This window comes from Coloeus monedula (genome assembly GCF_965178545.1).
Source record: "Coloeus monedula genome assembly, chromosome: 11".
Taxonomy (NCBI): Eukaryota; Metazoa; Chordata; class Aves; order Passeriformes; family Corvidae; genus Coloeus; species Coloeus monedula.
This window is the reverse complement of record NC_138791.1, coordinates 14709036-14728253: the sequence shown is the minus strand read 5'-3', so window position 1 is coordinate 14728253 and position 19218 is coordinate 14709036. Positions and strand designations below refer to the sequence as shown.

At 47.2% G+C, this 19218-nt stretch overlaps 1 protein-coding gene across 1 annotated transcript in view; it reads left to right on the top strand.

The window, feature by feature from the left end:
* Window positions 1-461: 461 nt before the first annotated feature.
* PRICKLE2 (prickle planar cell polarity protein 2) overlaps window positions 462-19218 on the top strand; it is a gene marked incomplete at both ends in the record, with an annotated part of 107373 nt that continues 88616 nt past the window's right edge. Inside the window, 2 exons of the mRNA XM_082288524.1 lie at window positions 462-503; window positions 781-866. Coding sequence (XP_082144650.1) covers window positions 462-503; window positions 781-866 — 128 coding nt within the window. The remainder of the gene's footprint in view (window positions 504-780; window positions 867-19218) is intronic.

Here is a 19218-nt window from a genome sequence, read left to right as displayed (position 1 = left end):
AGACGCCCTGCAGGAACCCTGGATGTTCGCTCCCTGCTTGGGCCAGTAAAATCCCCCTGCACAGCGCAGCGTGCGCCCTTCAGCCCTGCTGAGCCCTACCTCTGTCCTTCGGGAGCTCAGCTTCTTTACTACCACCCGAGCTGTGGAGCGTAACGAGGACATTGCACTGCCCACTCCAGACCCGGCCGAGCGCGGCGTTCCCGAGGCCGGCGGCACCGCAGCAAGCGCCGGGAAGGGCTCGGGGAGCACGGCAAACTGCGGAGCGGAGCGATGACAGCGGGACGGGGCGGGGGGAGCCGGTCCCTCCCGGGGCGGTGCCTGCCGGGCCGAGGGGCGGGTGAGGGGCGGGAGCGCGGCCGAGGGGCGGCCGCCGGGGGGGACGGGCCAGGCCGGGCCGGGGCGGCCGCTGCTGCCGCGCACTCGGGCTGGGCTGCGCCGGGCTCTGCGCCGGGAGCGCTGCCATGTTCGGCCGCGGCTCCCGCAAGCGGCTCTCCAGCCGCTCGGTGAGTGCCGGGGGGGTCTCTCTCCCTTCTCTCCCCGCCACGCTCCAACCTGTGGCTCCATTCCGCCGCCCGCTCCCGCTGCGCCCCGGCGCCGAGCGGGTCCCCGCCGTCCACATGTGCCCCTTACTTGGGGTGCGTCCCCCCTCCAGCCTTTCCCCTGCCCTCTCCCAGCCGTGCGGGTGCCTTTCCCCCGGGCGTGCCCCTTTCCTTATCTCCCGGGTGCCTGTTCCCGTCCCCCTCGTCCCGCAGCCGGTGCTGACTCTGCCGTTCCTTGCAGCTGACGGCGTCGGGGGAACCGGAGCGGGGCCAGCCCTGCAACACCTGCGGGGACCAGTGCCCCGGCTTCGCCCTGCACGAGTGGAGGTAAGGCCCGGCGAGACCCCGCTTATCCTCCGGCCCATCGCCCCCGTCCCCCCCACGATAGGTCCCATCCTGGCTCTCCCTTCGCAGGGTTTTGCGGCTCCCTCCCAGTTCCGTGCGCATCCGGGGTGCAGATGTGGCTACTTTGGGAGTGCTTGTGTTAGTCCGAAGCGTGTTGCCCACCCAGGGTGGGCGTTCTGGGGACACGGTCAGCCCCACACAGGTGTGCCCCACAGGTGTGGCCGTGGCCGCCGCCGGTGCGGGGCGCAGCAGAATCCAGATGCGGGACTGGGGTAACTGGTTTGGTAATTACCAACTCGCAGCCTCCCCGCTGCGGTCAGGGGCTCGTCCTGCTGCTCTGGGTCATGCCGGGGGCTGAAGCCGCCCTCACCTGGCAGGGACAACCTGCGTGGGGTGGGAAGGGGAAAACGGAGCTGAAGGGGTTCTGGCAGTCTGCACCAAACCGCTCCATGAAACTCCTGCCTCCCCTGTGACTGGATTTAGCCCTTGTCAGTGATGCCAAGCAGAGATTTAGCTGTTGAAATGGATGGGAGTGTGTAGGAATGAACAAGTATTTTTGGCTGTTTCTATTGTGTCTCTTTACAAACCTGACAGCACTGGTGCCTGCTAAGCAAAGCAAGCCCTGGCCTTCTCCTGGGTCAGCTCCTTCTCCCCTCCCCATGTTCTGCTGCCTCGAAATGAGTTCCTGCTGATGGGTGATCTGGGACTTGGTAATATTAAATCTGGGCTGTGGGCTCTGGGAGCTGTGCACAGTCTTAGTAGGCCAGGGAGCCCTTGGCGACCTTTTAACCTTATTTTTCAGGGTATACCCTATTCTACAGCATCTGCTGTGCTTGGCATTCCTCCCAGCCTCTGCCCTACTTCTCAGAGCTGTGTCTCACCAGATTAAAGCTTGGGTTCAGAGCAAGGAGTGGGATTGATGTATTCCTTCTGAGTTCTATCTTAATGTTCAGCCTTGCAAATCATCGTTCCCTGTGGCATTTGCCCCAGGGTGTGGTAGGACAGGTTCTGGAGGGTGAGGTCTGCCCTGAGGGATGCACAGCGGCAGGTGGGGCTCGCCATGGTCCTCCAGCCTGGCCCTCTGCAGGTGTTGATGCCACATCCAGGTGTATCATGTCCTACCTCAGACCTTCAGGAGCTGAAGGTGTCCCTTTCTCCTGGGCTGCAGGAGGTATGGTCTCTTGACACCCTCCCAATGATATAAATCTATTAACACACATGTGGCAGATTCAGAAGGTCACCCCGGAGTTGTCTCCTTTTCAGGGCTTTCTCAGGCTGTCCTGGGTTTCCTCGTGTCACTTCAGAGCTGCTTTGTAATGCTTAAAAGTGTCAAGGAGATCTTTCAAATGAAGGATAAGAAGAAAAGCCATGGTCACCAACAATATTTCTCCCTTGCTCCAAGGACTTGTGAGGTGCCGTGGTTCATGTTTTGTTATGTCAGAGGGTACAACTGTACAGTAGCTTTTGAAGAATTAAGTGAATTTTTATAGCATCCCACCAGATGCCAAATGGCCCAGAAGAAGGGGCACCCAGCTGCCTGGGGAGTATCAGATGAGAGGGATGTTGCAGCTCTTTTCAGATTGTGCCCTCTGCATTGGCACACTGTGCCTCTTGGCCAGATCCTGCCAACCCCATGTGCAGGAGGCTCCAGCCTGCCAGGACTACCCGTAACCATCTCCTTTGCTGAGGAACCCCAGACATGGGAAAGAATTTTTGATAAAACAGTATGGATTTTTCCAGCAGCTTTCTCTCAGGGAAGAAGCAGTCACATTCCCTGGAGCAGGAGAAGGATGGGGACCCTTTGGGTATGGGTGGGGTCAGCCCCCAGAGGCACTGCAGCCTTCATGTTCCAGGTTTTCGTCCCGCTGAGCAGGTTAGACCTTACACCAGGACTCGATGAGCTGAGAGCCCTCCTGCAGGCATTCCTATTTAATTGCCTGATATAAGAGTAATTACGCAATTAAGCCAAATAAAAGCAGCCTATTTGCCAGAACACAATAGAGAGGAAATGCGTTCATTTTTTACTAGCCAGTGGTCTATTAATGCCAGGAATAGATAAGCAGGCAAATTATTCACAGTAGTTTTGTAGGCTGAAAACATGCTGAGGAGCCTGTGCCCTCTGTGCATGAGGTGATGCAGCCACTGACTGGTGGGGCTGCTCACCTGAACATGCAGAGTGAGATAGAAAGAAAACAAGGGTTTGCAAGGAGATCCTCAGACTAGGGATATAACTCTGGACCAATTGACCAGTAGAGATTTGTAAGGCTTTTTATAATCCTTTAAACAGCGGAGTTTTGCTGATAAATGTAAATTGAACGTTTTTGCTTCAAAGATGCCGAGTGGTGATAACGCTTTAGGGAGACAGAATTTATGAACTTGCAGACACTGAAACCATTGCTGAGACAGGCATTGTCTATACCTAATTATGCTGGACTGTGTATTTTCTACTTACCTGTGATTTTAGGCGTGATCTGTGCAGGCATTCCATCAAGCAGGCAGATTGCTTTGTTAGACGATGAAGATTCCTGTGCTTGTTGCCTTAAAAGCCACTTTTCTCAGAGATGGCTCTGAACATTTGTTGAATTTATCATTCCTGGAAGCACAGGCATGCTTCCTGAGACAGGGAAACCTCTTGAAAATAAATTATACTCTGCAGAACTGTTTTCAGAATAAGCCTGGTCTCTGTACTGTAGGTGATGTGCAGAAAGAAGATGAAAGGGGATTGTTAAATAATTAAGTAACGTCCCTGGTTTTTTAAGTTTGTTTTTGAATCTTCGTAATTTTGCTCTGAAATTATAATCCCACATTCAAGGTAATGGGTGAATTATCCTGTACGAGTGCCAGCCTATTTCATGCTAATCTGGTGGAAGCAAGGAATTGAAAACACCTCGGTTAAACTAGAGCCGAACTAGAGCCTACATCTTACCCCTCAAAGCTCTCTTCTGCACGCCACAGATATGTGCCTTTTGTTGTAAGGCAGAAATTCAATTTTTAGTTTTAAATCATTTAGCCCCAAAGAGGAGAAAGTAAGTGGTTTGTCTGAGAAGGCTGAAGATTAAATTCCACCCCCCTTGGGCGCGAAGTCTATGAGGACACGGCTGTCAAACTATAACCAGTAAAACCCTGAATTTCTCATGGCCTGAGCAGCAAAACAACTCCTTCCTCTTGTCTCATCGCTTTTAGCTGTGGTGGGTTGTCAGCAAAGTACAGAAGGACTGAGTTCATCTGTGTGGGCTCCAGTCTGGAGGATGGAAATGTGGTGTACATAACCATATCCTCATTAATACAGGTCAATACTTGAAAGGTGGCTTTGTGTGGAAAAAGGGAAATCAAATTCAGTAAAAATGGAACTCCTTAGGAGCCTGGTTGCTGTTTTCTAATCAGATCTGCATTACATTAAACTGTGTGCCATTCAGCTTGTTAACAGGCTTTGGCATTAAATAAAGGTGTCACTGTAGTTTGGTGAATGAATAGCCATTAGGAGTGTCTTTTGCATAATGTCTTGTAGAGAAAAGCCTTCCAGGGAGGTGGTCTAGGAGCAGGGAAGGGAATTTATAACCTAGTCCTGGTGCAATTAGTGTGAGTATGAAAACCTTAAAGGTGACAAATGGTTGGCTTTTGCTGCTATTAAGCTTACTGTGAAGAACTAATTTCAGATTTACTCTGGTTGAAGTAAAATTGCAGCCTTAGTGCCGCAGTTAAAACAGCAGATCCTTTGGGAGATTGGCGCATGTGTTTAGCACACGGAACCATGGAGAAAGCCTTGCAAAATACTCTTGCAGTTCAACAGACCTTACTGTTCCCTGCTCTCTGCTTTCTCCAAACCCACCAGCTAAAAACATAGATGCAGGACACCCAGGTCTCAGGATGGTGTTTGAGTTTTGGTTTGAGGAAAGGGGGATGTACCACCTGGTTTGCAAAGCCTGCAGAGGCAGTGGCATACGGCCAGTTTCTGAGGGAAGGAACTCAGATGCTGTGACAGAGAAGACAATTTTAAAAATAGAGTATGAAAACCTTTGGAGAAGTCTTTGTTGCCATAGTTATTCTTCTGGTTTGCAGAAGCATTTGAAAAGTAGTAATAAACATGACATAAAGACAAAGACTGGTTTGCCAGGGTTTTAGTTTCAGTGTGAGATTATGTCATACATCTTTTCTTGGAGCATCTTTTTGCTTGCATACATCGTGTGATCTTTGTCCCTTGTAATCACATTTTGCCTGGGAAGAGATCTGCTTCTCTTCATATGTTGCTGTCACATGTCATGCTCTTAATATCAGTGGTGTGTGTTTGTACAGCACACAGTGCCTGGCTTTTAACTTCCAGGGCAAATTTATGTTACCTGATGTAGTATCCAGTAATATCCCGTATTAACAAATTTTGCTGCATACAGTTGTTTAGAGGATTTATTTATTTATTTCCATAACTCAGTATCTTGCTATAATCTTCAGCAGTCAGTCCCACTGAAGTCTGATCTCATCTGGCCTTGTTGGGTCAGGGAGCATCTGCAGAGACAAACTTCAGCTTTTCAGGAGAGATCCGCCTGGAGATCCCAGGTGATCAGCCCAAAGGGTTGTGATTGACCACTGGATCACAAAAACCTATCGACAAGGTAAAGAGCTGTGTGTCATGGGACGGTGACCCAAAATGAGGTGGTGGACCGGACGCCCAGTGGTGCTTGATATTGTTGGGTGATGGTGCACAAGTTGCTTTGCAACTCCCTTCTCTGCTTTGTTGACTGTAGGCAGGGAGTTGCTTGTGGCAGTGGATGTTTGTTTTGTTTGCGTGTTTGTTCAGTGCCCAGTGCTCTGGAGATTGCTGTGCATGAGGAGTGAGAAATTCTGTATGTTTGCAGCCTTTGTCTGCATTCCCCCAGCTCTGATGCTGCGCATGGGAGGTACACCCCAGTAGGCTCCTGTATACATCCCTGGGTGCCTTTGGGTCTCCAGTTTGATGCCTACCTCCTCCTCCAGAGAGCAGAAACAATAATATTTGTAACACAGCACATGAATGAATAACACCGAATTCTGAAACATTTGTTACTGCTTCAAAAAAAAAAGTACAGATTATTGCTTCCATATGTTTTCAGCATTTTTCATAGGTTATGTCTCTTGCACACGCACATTCCCAGCTTTTGCCTGTCATGAATAACAGGCTTTGTGCCTCTCTCCTTTAGGATTCAGATATTCCCCACTTCCTTGCATGTTTATTTGAAAGGTTTTGGAGATGTGAGAATAGCAATACCTTATCTTGAATAGGCTGATGTTTCCTTCCACTGCCACGGTGAATTGTGCTGTCCTGGAGGGTTTTAGAAAATTCATCATTTTGCAGTGGGGAACCTGCTAAAATGGGCAAAATTCAACCACTGCAACTCCATCACAGCGCTCCTGAGGTGATTCCCTAAGGGCCTGTGGAGGGCTAAGGGTGCTGCTGTCTCTAGGGTATCTGTGCCTGTCCCTCGGGTTGGGCAGGAGTCACCTGCTTCCCAAAGATACTGTCATCCTGGCAAAGGGGATGCAAAAAAAATCAAAGGTTGGGTTTGTTTGCTGATTTTAAAGCCTTTCACAAAGCAGTTGGTATCATTAGCTTGTTTTTAATTTATTTTTGTGTGTTTATTTGGTCACAGGTTCAGAAAGGAGAAGCCATTCCCTGCCAGGTTCCTCAGTGACAGTCAGTGCCCTTCAGCCCCTGTGCCCAGAGTGGTTTGTTGTGGGTGGCTGCTGTGTGCACTGGAGCTCAGCTCAGGGGGATGCTGCAGTGTGCACTTGGCTTGGCATCAGTGACTTCAGCTGTCCTATTTTCTTACCCCTGTGAGATTAGACACTTGTGTAAGTGTTTGGAAAATCAGGTCTACTTTTTCTTTGAGCTTTTCACCCCCATGGTAGTAGGGATAGAGCAGGGGTGATGAGTGATGGTTTGTGCTGCTCCCACTGTTCCCACAGCAGCGCTACCAAGGGGCAGCCAGACCATTGGGATGGGGGTTTGGGTGGGTTGTGGTGTAGGTATCCGCTTTGTCCTGCCCTGGGACAATCTTTTCCTAAATGTTGAGTGCACAGTTGCATTTAAGGGACTCCCAAACATTTTTTCTGACTTGTGGGTTCCATTTCTTCATGCCCTGCTGCTGAAAGAGCACTTAAAACAGCCAAGACTGATAAGGTATCCTGTTTGTGTTGGCTGGGGGACACAGTATCCACATTACCAAAGCATTACAGTGTCAGAGGCAGTGTTGTCCCTGGCAAAAAGCCTAAAATAAATTCTTTAATTTTTTGTATGCGATGTACAAAAGAGCAGGTGAGGTATGTACTTGTTTCCGGGCAAGCCAAGGAAGCCTGTTTGAAATCCTTTACAAGCCACTCAGGATTGTATTGCAAGAATTCAAAGGAGTTTGAGATACTTGTTGATTGAATTTCAGCAGAGCACAGAGTCCTGCTCTGCAGCTGCTCTAGCTGGAGCTACTCTGCCCAGCTCCATTGCCACTGAGCTGCTGGCAAAAGCCAGAAAAGCAGAATTTCTCCTAGGGAACAGGCAGTGTGGGTAGATTTTCTGTCTGTTTTGAAGTGGCCTTGTGCAATTCTATTTTTACGAATGGTGTGAAAAAACACTTACAAGCTGTTGCGGGATTTGAGCTGATTTTGTGGGGTTTATTCTGTTTCTGGTGTGATTGTGAATGACACTGATGATGGATAGCTGTCTGCAGAGCAGACACACTGAATTGTAAGTTTCTGTGATATTTTACTTCTAAACAAGTAATTTAAAAAGTTGGTCGGGTTTTTTGCACTATATTTTTTTGAAAATGACTACAACTGCTTCTTGGTATGCAAAGAGTAGAATGTTACCTGCCTGGTGTGATCGAGTTTGGCAATCAGTTTGCCATCCTGAAGGCAGAATGTGGCTGGTGAGCACTTTCCTGGTGCTTCAGCCACGGGGCTGCGCTGCCGGACACTGGCAAAGCACAGTTGCCTCATGGAGCCTTTCGAGATGGATTTGCCCGAGAGAGACCCACAAAACGTGGAAGCAGGATGGATTGGCTTGCAGTGGGATTTCCTTGAAGCAGACAGCTGTCGGTGCTGGAGGTTGCTGTTATAGATTTGGGAGGTGTATAGGTTGTGATTTAGTGGGACATGGTGAACTGATGTAACAGATTAGTGCCGCTGCATGTGTAAGCTGAGCTCCCTGTGCATCCACCCAAGCCCAGGCAAATGGGTTAAATCGCTTGTTGAAGCCTCTGCTGAGCTGATGAGAGGGAGAAGGTGGGAGATAAAGAGTTGCATCGGTCCTGTTGCATGCAGAGCTGAGCTGTCATCCCTGCCGTCGGCATCCTTATCCCATTACTGGATTTTCCTGCCCTCCTGTAGCGTCAGTCCTGTCAGTGCTCCTCTCTGGCTGCACCAGGAGTGCACAGATCCGCGCTCCCCACAGGATGTGTCCCGCTGGAACCCGGCGGTGCTGTGCCGTCTATGGCTCGTGTTGGGCAGGCAGGAAGACTCCTGCTGCTTTAATAGAGGGTTTGCAACACGCCTTTGTCACCAGCGTGGTATGGCGTGGAAGAAAAAGCTGCCAGCCGCCGCTTTGGTGGGATAAAGGCTGGAACTCGGGATGCCCAGCTGGAGGGGCCGGGCACAGCTATTCTGCTGACGCCTACTGAGCACTGCCCTCCTCTTTGTTGCTCTCGACTTTAGAGAGTACGTTCAGTGATTTCAAGAGTGTTTCTTTGGTTTTGTTCTTTTTCTGTTTGCCCTTAAAAAGTCAATCTGCAGTCTTTTAGACTTTTTCAAAGACATTCTTCCCTCCCCCCTCCCCTCCTCCCCCCGCCCAGTAATCCATCCTTATTACACCAGTGAGTCACTCTTGTAATAATGAATTGCGTTTTCATTGTCTGGCTTGTAAGTCTATCACCGAGTTTAAGGATGGCCGATAGTATCAGCTGAGACCTTTGGCAGCTGGCTTTGCAATTTGTGGTGTTTGCTTTTTTTCTCCAATGAATAATCTCCCAGCCATGGCAGTGGAAAGCCAGACTTTTTCTTTTGTAGCATCTCCGTGGTCACTATCTAATGTTGGAGGAATTTGTAACATTAGCAGAATTGTCTGATGTGAGGAAAACTAATTTCAGGGTGAACCTCATGCGTGTGGCTGTAAAGAACATTTTTCTCATGCTTGCAGACCCCAGGTGCATCAGTGCAGCCCCAACAGCCAGAACCTTTCTCAGTTCACCGGTGCTTGGGCCAGGAGGTGTACAGAAAATTCAGGGTGCTCCTCTCTGGGGCTGTAGAGGCTGTTTCTTCCTGTGTGTGGCTCTGCTCTTCACAGGACCCTGATGCCAGAGCTTATCACTTGGAGAGCTCAATTATTATTCTCGCTGCAGAGGGAAACACTTTGTACTCAGCCATTGCAGCAAATATTTCATCCCCTATCCATTGCCCTTGTGTGGATGCTGCTGCTGCTGTGATAAAAAACATAATGGCTGCCCTGGCTGATAAGGGGAGTGTATAAGTGTAATTACTGAAATCCCTATGCAGAGCCTGTGGGTGGATGGAGGAGAGTTCCTCTCCCTGTGAGGGGTTTCTGTTGCTCCGAAGCCTGCTGGGGAGAGCGCGAGCTTGCAGCTCCTGGCAGCTGAAGTGGGAGCTGCTCAGACACAGCTGTGAGTAATTAGTAAAGGATGTCTTTTCCCCTCCCTCCACTTTCTTTCCTCCTCTTCTCCTTGAAACCAAGTCACAGGCTCCAGGGAGTACAGAGGAAAGCCCAAGCAGCTCAAGTTTGAGATGCTCCTGGACCAGCTCGAAGGTGGCCAGTGCTCAGTGCGGTCGCTTTCCAGCGGCAGGGTGAAGGTCTAAGGATCCAACCCAACCTTGCAGGAAGCATACTGCAGCCAAGGAGCCAGAGATTATTTAGATCAAGCCAAAAAAAAAAAAATATTTCCATGGCAGCAGTAACCATAGGAAACCTCCTCAGCATGTCTTGGGTGGTTCCTGTTTCCCTGGCTTCAGCCGTTTGCTTTGCAAACGGAGCAGTGGTTGCAAGTTCCCTGTGCCCCTGGTGTCACCAGGAGTGGCCTGTGAGCCCAGCTGTCTCCAGGGGCTTAGCAGCCACACTAGAGGTTGTGTCACTGCTCCTTGTTTTCTCTTTTGCTCTAGTTGGTAAAGAGATGCTTTGAGAGGCTTCTTTAGACACCATAGTCTCAAAGCCACCTTTTTACCTGGTGTCAGCTGACAAATGTGCTTGATCCTTAAATACCCAAGGCATAAAAGTGAATTGGCTCCCAGAGTCCAATTCTTCTTTTCTATACCGTTTTAGAAAGATGCTTGTATATTCCCTCTGGCTCAGCTAGTGATGCTTGGCCTTTAACCAAGACAGGGAATCTAGGACAAGAATCCCTGAGAAGAGCAAGATGAAAAGTTATAAAAAACCACAGTGTTTTGTTCGGGGGAAAAAATGCTGGTAAAAGATTTCATTTAAAAAAATAATCTGGAATATTTTTGATCAGCTTCATGTGGACACATTTACAGGAGGGCATAAGAGGAGGCTTGTTTTCCTGGGTAGTGCCTCCTCTAGGAAACCCAAGCTGTGAAGTGAATACAAATACTGTAAATGGAGAGGTTTTGCAGTGAGTCACTGGAAAGGATGAGGAACCAGTTGTTCTGGTGTGACTGTGCTGGTCAACAGCCAGCTCTTTGACATGATGGGGACAGGGTGGCTGTGTGGAAGCACCTGGAGGCTTGGGCATCTCAAGCCAGCACCCAGGGGTGCTTGGACCCCAGTGTTCCCCTCCCACCCTCCAAGGGCGCCGTGGAGGTGTCGCCACAGAGCTCTGCGGAGCAGATGGGCCCTGCTTGCAAAGCCGAGGTATTGCATAGAGACAGGTTAAAAAAAGACATCTTCTTCTGTGGGAGTGTGACACAGGGAGGGAGAAAATACATCGTGGTGCCAGTAACTGGGATTTTGATGCTTGTGTAGCACACAGTGCTGCTCCAACCTCTCCAGGCCATTGGGTGCTTGTCGTGGCAGGGTTTGCTTTGTGGAGGAAGACCTGGCTGCCCTTTGACCCATCTGCCTTGGGTGGAGGTGGAGCCCTGTGCAGAGATGCTGTGGGCCTTGGTGTCCCCTATTTTACCCTGACTCTTTGCAGATTATTTAATCCCTGTTTTTGCAAAACTCAAACTCTATCAAAGTGAGACTTTTGCTTGAAATTACACAACATTTGAAGAAGTAGCAGCAGGGTGGGGACAAGGCTGATTCCCTTTCTCTTCTCACCTGTCAAACAGTGGGAGCTCTCATCACAGTGCTGTGGCTGGGCCATATTATCTGCTTTTGGTGCCATAAAGGCCGCATGTTTAAAGTGCAGCCCCTTTAAATGTCAGATGTGAGAAGAACTGGGATGTGAGAAGACAATAAAAATTAATAATCTAAAGTCAGGTTTGTGCAACATAGCTTGGATTTTTAATATCAAGTGCATAATTTATTACAAGGTGTAGAAGTTTGAATTACATATATTTGAATGTTTTTTAATATTATCTTTCCTTCCAGTAGCAGGAACAACACTGCTTTACAATAGAAGAATGATTTCACATTGCCACATGACCGTTTCAGCTTGTACATGTAGTAGATGTGTGCTTTGCTGAAGTGTGAAGGCTGTCTGATAAATGCCTGAATAATAAATCTATATTGTTTGTTCTCATCTCCCTTTGCTATTTTCAAGGGTATAAATAAAAGATTTTCACATTGTACCCTGTGCAGTTCCAGCCCAGACTTATTTACTTGCTGTTGATATAACTTGGAAGAGATGTGAATCTTTCAGTCTGACAGGAGAAATCTGGTGGTATCAGTATTGCATGTTGCGCTAGAAATGATCAAATATAATTTTCACAAATATTTTCCTAAGAAAAGTTATAAGTATTTCAAGAATATTTTTAAACAAAGAATCATTTGCATCATGTACAGCAGAGGGCACTCGGCATCACTGCTGTACTACTCAGCTGCTGCTCCAGCTGCCTGAAGGGGAAAAAAAATCCCTGTGCTTAAATTATAGTTTGCAGAAATGAAATACTCTGTGTGTGTTTGCTTATACAGGGGTGTGAGTGTGTATATAAAAAGAGACAGGGTGGCATATATGTAAAAATAAACCCAGCACATAATATAAAACTTAAATATTTGTAGTAGTAGCTGAAGTTAGGTGAAGTGCATGTTGTGTTGATTAATGTTCAGCCTTGTGTTACGCTGAGCTTCAGAGGGGACTGAAGTGTGCTGAGATGAGAAAAATGAAGAGGCCCTGACTAGTGAAGTGTTACAGTCTTCATCTTCTTGAAGGCACAGAGTCTGGGGGCATCCTAGGATGCTGGGAAATACCCAAGTGAAGGAAAGATCTTGAAAGATTGGTAGTATTGGAGGGTGCAGAATTAAGAGTCCTTCTGTCTAGAAAAGCAGCAGATCTGAGGGCTTGGGGGTTCTGTGTTGGAGTTTTCAGTGCTGAGGTCTCCTTCCCAACAGCACCAAAGCCAGTGGAGTTGCAAGGCTCTTGTGAAATGTCCTGAGATTGTTCTTATCCTTACTGTAGAAGTTATCTGTATAAGGAAATTTAACATACTGAGGTTTGTCCTGGAGCAGGAAGCAGTCTGAGCCCCAAGGATGCTGTGGAAGGGCTGGATGCTGGCTGGAGCATTGTTAGTTGGAAGATGAAGCACCTGCTTGCTAGTGAGGGACCCCATCCTGGAGGTACAGACGTATGTGCTTTATTGTCCAGACCTGATCACAGAGATTGGGGTTACCTCATCTTCTGTAATAAGTTTTTTCCAACAAAAATGGACTTCTTTCTTTTTTTTTTCCTGTTCCCTTTAGCTAATTGCTCAGACACTGCCAAGGTGTGTTTCTAGTTGAACTCTTAGTGCACCTTGTGTTTTTCTTTTAAGAGGGAATAAAGAACTCCAAAGCAAAGTCCTTGATCAGCTTTTGGCTGCATTGTAGTGCTGTTAAAATATTCTGGGCAGATGGATTTTGTGCCATGCTTTGGGTGAGGTATTTCATGGTAAAACCATATGATGCCATGCTCAATATTCAGATTTTAGTAATTAATTCAAGAGGAATTCAGATTTCCTCCTGTCTCTCCCAGTGAGCTGGTTGCATTGGGCTTAATCTACGTCTCTGAAAGCAGAGCTCCTGCAAGAGACTGGAAGTGTTAATGCGGTTGTATAAAATATGGGGCTGGTAACAAGAATGAGAGGGCATGTGGTTCAAGATAACCAGTTTATGCAAAATATACAGCTGGGTAGATTTTGCTACAGAGTATCTCTGGAGTGTAATGATCAGAGAAATATGGAAATACTGGAGGGGCTTTATAATAATGGGTGCTAATTATGATGAAATGGATTTGGGTAGTAGGGACTAATCCAAGATTACAATATTAAGGGTTTTTTTAAGTAGCTCCTGCTATTTGGGAGGGCAGCACAGCTCCTTGTTACATGGCTTAGCCTCTCTGTGGGACTGTCTCAAGCAGCGTTCACCCTTGGCTGGTTACTTCACAAGGGATTGGTACAGCTCAGACACGACATATGTGAATAATTTCAAGGATGCAAGCTGGCCCACATGCTCCAAAGCACCTTCTCACTAGGATAAAGATGCTGTTATATCATTGTGCCTGGATAGTTACTTTTCTGGAGGTGTCACTGGAGCTGGGCTCTGGGAAGGGGTATTTTGTCCCATTATGGTGATTCCTGGATTGTGTGATTTTGGGGCTGTGAGAGCAATATGGTGCTGCCACCACCAGTTAGATGCTCCTGCCTCTGCTGGTGGGCTGGGAGGTACTGGGAGAACGCTGCTGGGAATGAACTGTTGCAGCTCTGGGATTGGGACCAAAAGCAAATTGCAGCACCACAGCCTGGAGCACAGGACCCTGCTTCTGACCCACCTGGCTACAGGTTTTTGGGCAGGAGCACATGTGTAGAGCCCGGCACGTATCTGCTCATGCTGCTTGGCTTTTCCTTTCTTGAAAGTCTTTGCTGGTCTTTTTTCAGCTCTGACCGTGTCACAGAGCACTGGCCATAGTACACAGACTGCCTCAGGCACCCATCTCCTGGGGAAACATTGTGAAATGTTCTGTTGTTGTTGAAGGAGATGTGGCAATGCCGAGCTTGAAAGGCTGCACTCATGAATTGTCCAGCCTTGTGCTGGAAACCAGCAAGCCTTAGGACTCACCTTCGCCAATGTCAATAGAAATGAAACTATTTAAATACACAGTTAAAATATGTTATTAGGTTAGCATGTGGACCTCCCTGCGAGCTTGCTCTTTAACTGGATCAGTTAAAGGACCCCCAAGGAAGAGATGTAGGAGGTTGGTTTAAAAAAAATCCCAGTCTTAACTGCTTGTTTGCTGCCAAGTGGATTTTGGTCTGGAGTGAAAGGCATAAAGGCACCTGGGTTTGGGGGATTTATTTCAACTTTGGAACTCCAAAATCTTTTAGGAAGTGAGAAGAAATGGGTTAAAAAGATCCTGCATGCTTCCTTTCAGGGGATGAAATCCAGCTGCCCTGTGTGCTGGCACACAATGCTTGAGCCCTGGTAGCAGAGAGGGTTGTTAGCGATGGCTAGCACATCCGTGTGGTTCAGCTTGGTCGTCTCCCTTGGCTTTTCCAGATGATCCAGGAACCTGAGTAGTTCATAAAAGGAGTGAGTAACCAAATGGACCAATAAAAGGAGTTTGTGGAAAGGCCCAATATATTTTATGAAGAAAGAAATGGATCCTCTAACGCGAGGGTTGTGTCTTGTAAAATTTTGCAGGGCTGCAAGTGCTGTTAAACACTGGCTTCCTGCTCCAGCCGCTCCTCTGAGCCCACGCAGCAACTGCTGAAACTCCTTTTGGCCTGAACTCTTCCAAGTTTGGAGTGAAATCCTGACCTCAGGGAAGCCATGTTATGAATTTCCCAGGGACCTGGAAAGTGGTTGTCAGTGCAGGACCTGTGATAAGAGTCTTTGAATAGAATTTGTCTGGCCTTTGTGGGACTTTTCAGGCAAAGTGAAACACAGCTTTACATCTTCTTAATGCTCTCTGATGTCAACAACAGCAGCTAGAAGGCCAAAATTTGGCCTGACCATGGTTATTGCTGGGAAATGCCTTTGTGTGATCCAGGAAAAGTGAAGCTGTTTGGATGTGAGCAATGAGTGAGTTTTCAGAGTGGGACGCTCTGTGCACGTGTGGTGCTTCCAACCGTGGTAACCCAAGGAGTGAAATTCAGCCCAGTACAGAGGGCACATGCAAGGCTGATCAATGATTTAAATCCCACCCCCCCAAGCTGTTTAAAGGATTTGAAGCTGGCTGTGCTACAGGGAGCTGCGATGCCCTGCCTGCTCAGGTGGCACTGTCCATAGCTGCAGAGATCTCATCTCACCATTCCACCCTGAAGCCTATAGGATGGGGAGGCAGCAAATAAGGCACAGCATTTTGACGTTGAAAGGATGGGCAGAGAGTTGCAGGATCTTGCTACTGATTCATTGTTTTCTATGTCTGTGCACAGGAGTGTCTGCAGCTTTGACCTTGATGCTAGCCAACCTGTGAGATTTTCAACTAAACCTTTTTTAGTATTCTCCTTATGTAGTCTGAATTTATTCTGATGGACTGCAGTGATGTGGTGGTGTTCAAACCAGGCTTGAGTTTCTTAACTGATAAAAATTTGATATCATTCTTCTGTTTTGGCCCCAAAGGGCAAAGCTGCAGAGCTCAGCTAATCTTAGGAGATTCCCTATCTTTTTGATCTGACAGCTTCTCAGAATGGTTTCTGCTGCACCCAGACTTTAAAATAGGACAAATTCCCAATTTCCAACCTGAAATTAAAATTTGGCATTAAAACCAATGTCTTTGGTCCTAAATGCTGAATAGAGACAGATTTTTTGTTGTGTCCCTCTGCAAAATGACCACAGAGATTGATGCCTTTTCCTGGTCTTAAAATCAAGAGTCATACATGGTTAGAAGGGAAAAAGGGATTTTACCTTGGTATTTATTTTAAGGATCCTTAGGTGCACATGTCCAGGTCATGTGCATCGAAATGCACCCCACCAAATATGCCTCAAAAGATCGGGTGTAACATTATAGGTGTTACTAATTAGCAGATCTATCAAAGATTCCCCAATGAGAGGCTCAAGTGAGCCCCCCTCCCCAAGGAGCCTTCCCCTGGATGGTTCTATCTTAGTTTACAGAATGTGTTCTGGAGAGGACCTTGGGGTCTGGGGCACATTGATCCCTGGCTACGAAGCTTCTAAAATGTTTAGTCTCTTAGCTTAACAAACAAGTCCAAGAATGTTGGCAAAAAGCACTAGGAATACAGAAGTTGTAAAAAAGGTATAACAGGCGTATAAAAGAAAAAGCAAAAACTCTTCATGGCATCAAGATGATGCATGCAGGTGTGTGGCCTTTCACTGAGCCAGGGATGGGGTGACCCCAGCTGCAACCTAAGAGAAGAGTCCAGATTTTAAGGAAATGGCATTACATTTCCCATTCCCTGGAAGTCTTTTCAGTCAAGGGGGGGATTACCTTTGGAGATGATTTGATCATTCCCAGTTCTGGAGCACTGTCTTTGCTGAGCTCTCCTCCTCACTGGGAATGCTCAGCTCCCCTTCAGCTTCATGGGAACACAATGGCTCTTGTGAGCAGTGATGCTCAAAAAAAGGGTCTGTGGGACTGAATGAAGTTGCTATGCTTTTGGCTACCAGGCCCCTTCCTGTGAGCCTTCTCAAAGGCAAAGGTTGTTTTTTACTGCTTGAGCTTGGCTGCTGCTCTCACTTTCCCCATAGCCACGGCTGCCTCTTGAGAGGATCAATGGTTGGTTTCGGCAGGAACTGTTTTATTTCGTGCTTTCGAACTCAGTGGTCTCAGCTGTGTGCGGGTCTGCATGATGCTGGGTATTAGAGCTGCTTTGATGTCTGCACTGATACATCTTAAGGCAGCTCAGGATGATTTTATGCAGTCACTCCAAAGGTGCTTGCACAATAAAAGGTGCTTTAGAAATGTAAATTCTGTTTAAGGACAGATTTTCCTCTGCTGGTCTCTCTTAATTCAGGATGAGGTGGTAAATATATGTAGCATTTAATTAAAGTTTGTAAAGGTTTGGAAATGAATTGCCATAAACATAAAAGATGTAATCAAATGTCTGCCTAATCCCCACCTTAAGGGCACATTAAATATAGAAAGAGTATAATGTGTTAGAGACTAGAATTGAAAAACTATGAGGATTTGGGAGCAGATCTTTTCTACTTGAAGCTTATAAATTATTTTACTTCAGGCTTAGGGATTTAGACATCTACATACAATAGAAAACCACGTAGCAGCCCAATTCTCAGTCAGCACAGCTGGCATCATTCTACTGAGTCATTTTAGGTACAAATCCATACGGCACAGCCTTGTGACGTGCGTTACAGCACGGTGTCCTGACGGGGTGTGACATGGGAATCATTCCGCAGTTCATCACTGAGTAGGGGGGATTCTTCTCTGAAGTCAGTAGGTAATTAAAGAACCTAACAGGTTTTCATTGTTGGAATAGAACAGGATGAAGAAGGGGATGTGGCATTACACAGCATCAGCTGGGGAGCTGGGCTTCCTTGGCTGCAGAGATGCCTTCTGCCATCTCCAGCTTCAGTCTGAAATAAAAAAAAAAAAAAAAAAAAATTCAGCCAGTTTTTTATCCTGAAAAACTCAGCAGGAAACAAATGCTGTTACCTCTCTGAGATTTTTTTTTTGCCTGTGATATATTTTATTTCTCTCTAGAGAAATAAAATCAGGGCATGTTGGAACTGTCTGGCTCCAACTGCCATTCCCCCCCATATCCACAGGAGCCAGGCATCCCAAAGATCCGCTTTTCCCCACGGAACTGCTGGACTCTCAGGCTATCCTCTCGTGGTGCCATATCAGGAGGACCATACCATGGTTTTGTTTTGCATTTAGTGATATTTGGCATTGTTTGGTTTTTGGATAGAAACCAGGTTGTGTTCTGTGGTCCAGCTGTGATTCCTGTTGTGATTTGTATGGAAATCAGGAATATTTCTCTTGGTGGAGAAAGAGCAGGGAGGTGTCACCAAAACCCCAGCTAGACCTGTGCCTTGTGGCGCTTTACTGGTGGCAGCACAGCTTTGCATTCTTTGGGACCAAGGCTTCAGGATATGGGGTGCAAAGGGCTGCAGGGAGATGGTTCTCATGGATTGTGGTGGAGATGGTGATGACAACCCTTAGAGGAGCAGAGGTGGTGGTAGGGAATTGCCCTTGATGCATCAAGGAACCAGCAAAGGATTAACTCATCCTCTGAATGACAGGGGAGGAAAAGAGCCTGGGCAAAAGGGAAAGGGCCAAAATACTGGTGACAGAGCTGAAAGTAGCCTGCTTAAAGGTAAAATCAGTCCCATGTCTTATACTGCAGGGCCCCATGGAAATGGGGAGGGCTTTCTTTTTCTGTTGAATTGGGCTTTATGCCACGTGAAAGAAAACATTTTCCCAACACCAAATGGAAAAATGCAAGGCAGACATCTTAAATGAACTGTTAAAGTAATAGAGCCGTGAAAAGAATACGTTTGCTGTGCACTGGGGTTATGCATTTAACAGATTTTTGACTATATGTGAGCTTTGCAGTTTGTAAAAAAGTGAAATCTGCTGCAGAAACTCAGATTGTACTCAAGGCTGAAGGCAAACCTCAGGTTTCATTGCTGTTCCTGGCCTTGGCTTTGCTCAGGATGAATGGACAGTATCTGTCTGTCCTCCTCAAATCTTGCTGTGATTTTCCTTTCCCCTTTAGCCCTCTCCTTGCTCTTTCTACAGATCTTTGGCAGTTTTGCTCATGCTTTAAAATAACCCAGGCTAAAAAGTGCGATTTGCGTTTCAGTGATTTTTGATTACACCCACGTCCTATATTTACTGCCGTTTAAATCATCTATGTTAGTTTGAGATGTGTTTCTTTTGAGCAAGGCAAAAAAACCATGACTCTGTTGCTAAGTGAAAGAAGATATTTATTCATCAGGGCACTTCTTCAGTACTGCAAGGATGGTAGCCATGGAGGAGGAGTGGAAGGAAAAGAACGGTTATGTATTTAAGCCCGTTCTGTTATTGTTGTTGGACTCTTGCCATATCTACTGATGGTCAGCAGATGTCTTTTTTCTCCCCTCCCAGCACTGTGCATCTTGGATTAGAGGTGCAGTTTGGGTTATGGTGCAGGGCAGCTGATCCCAGGAGCCTGGTGTGAAACCCAGAGGGTCCCTCGAATGATCCATGGGGCTTTGGAGAGTCCACAGTCCCACAGGCGTTATGAGGCTCCCATGTTTTGTAGATCTTTCCTCTCAGTCTCTCTTTCTACTTCTTGGCTTCAGAATGTCCTT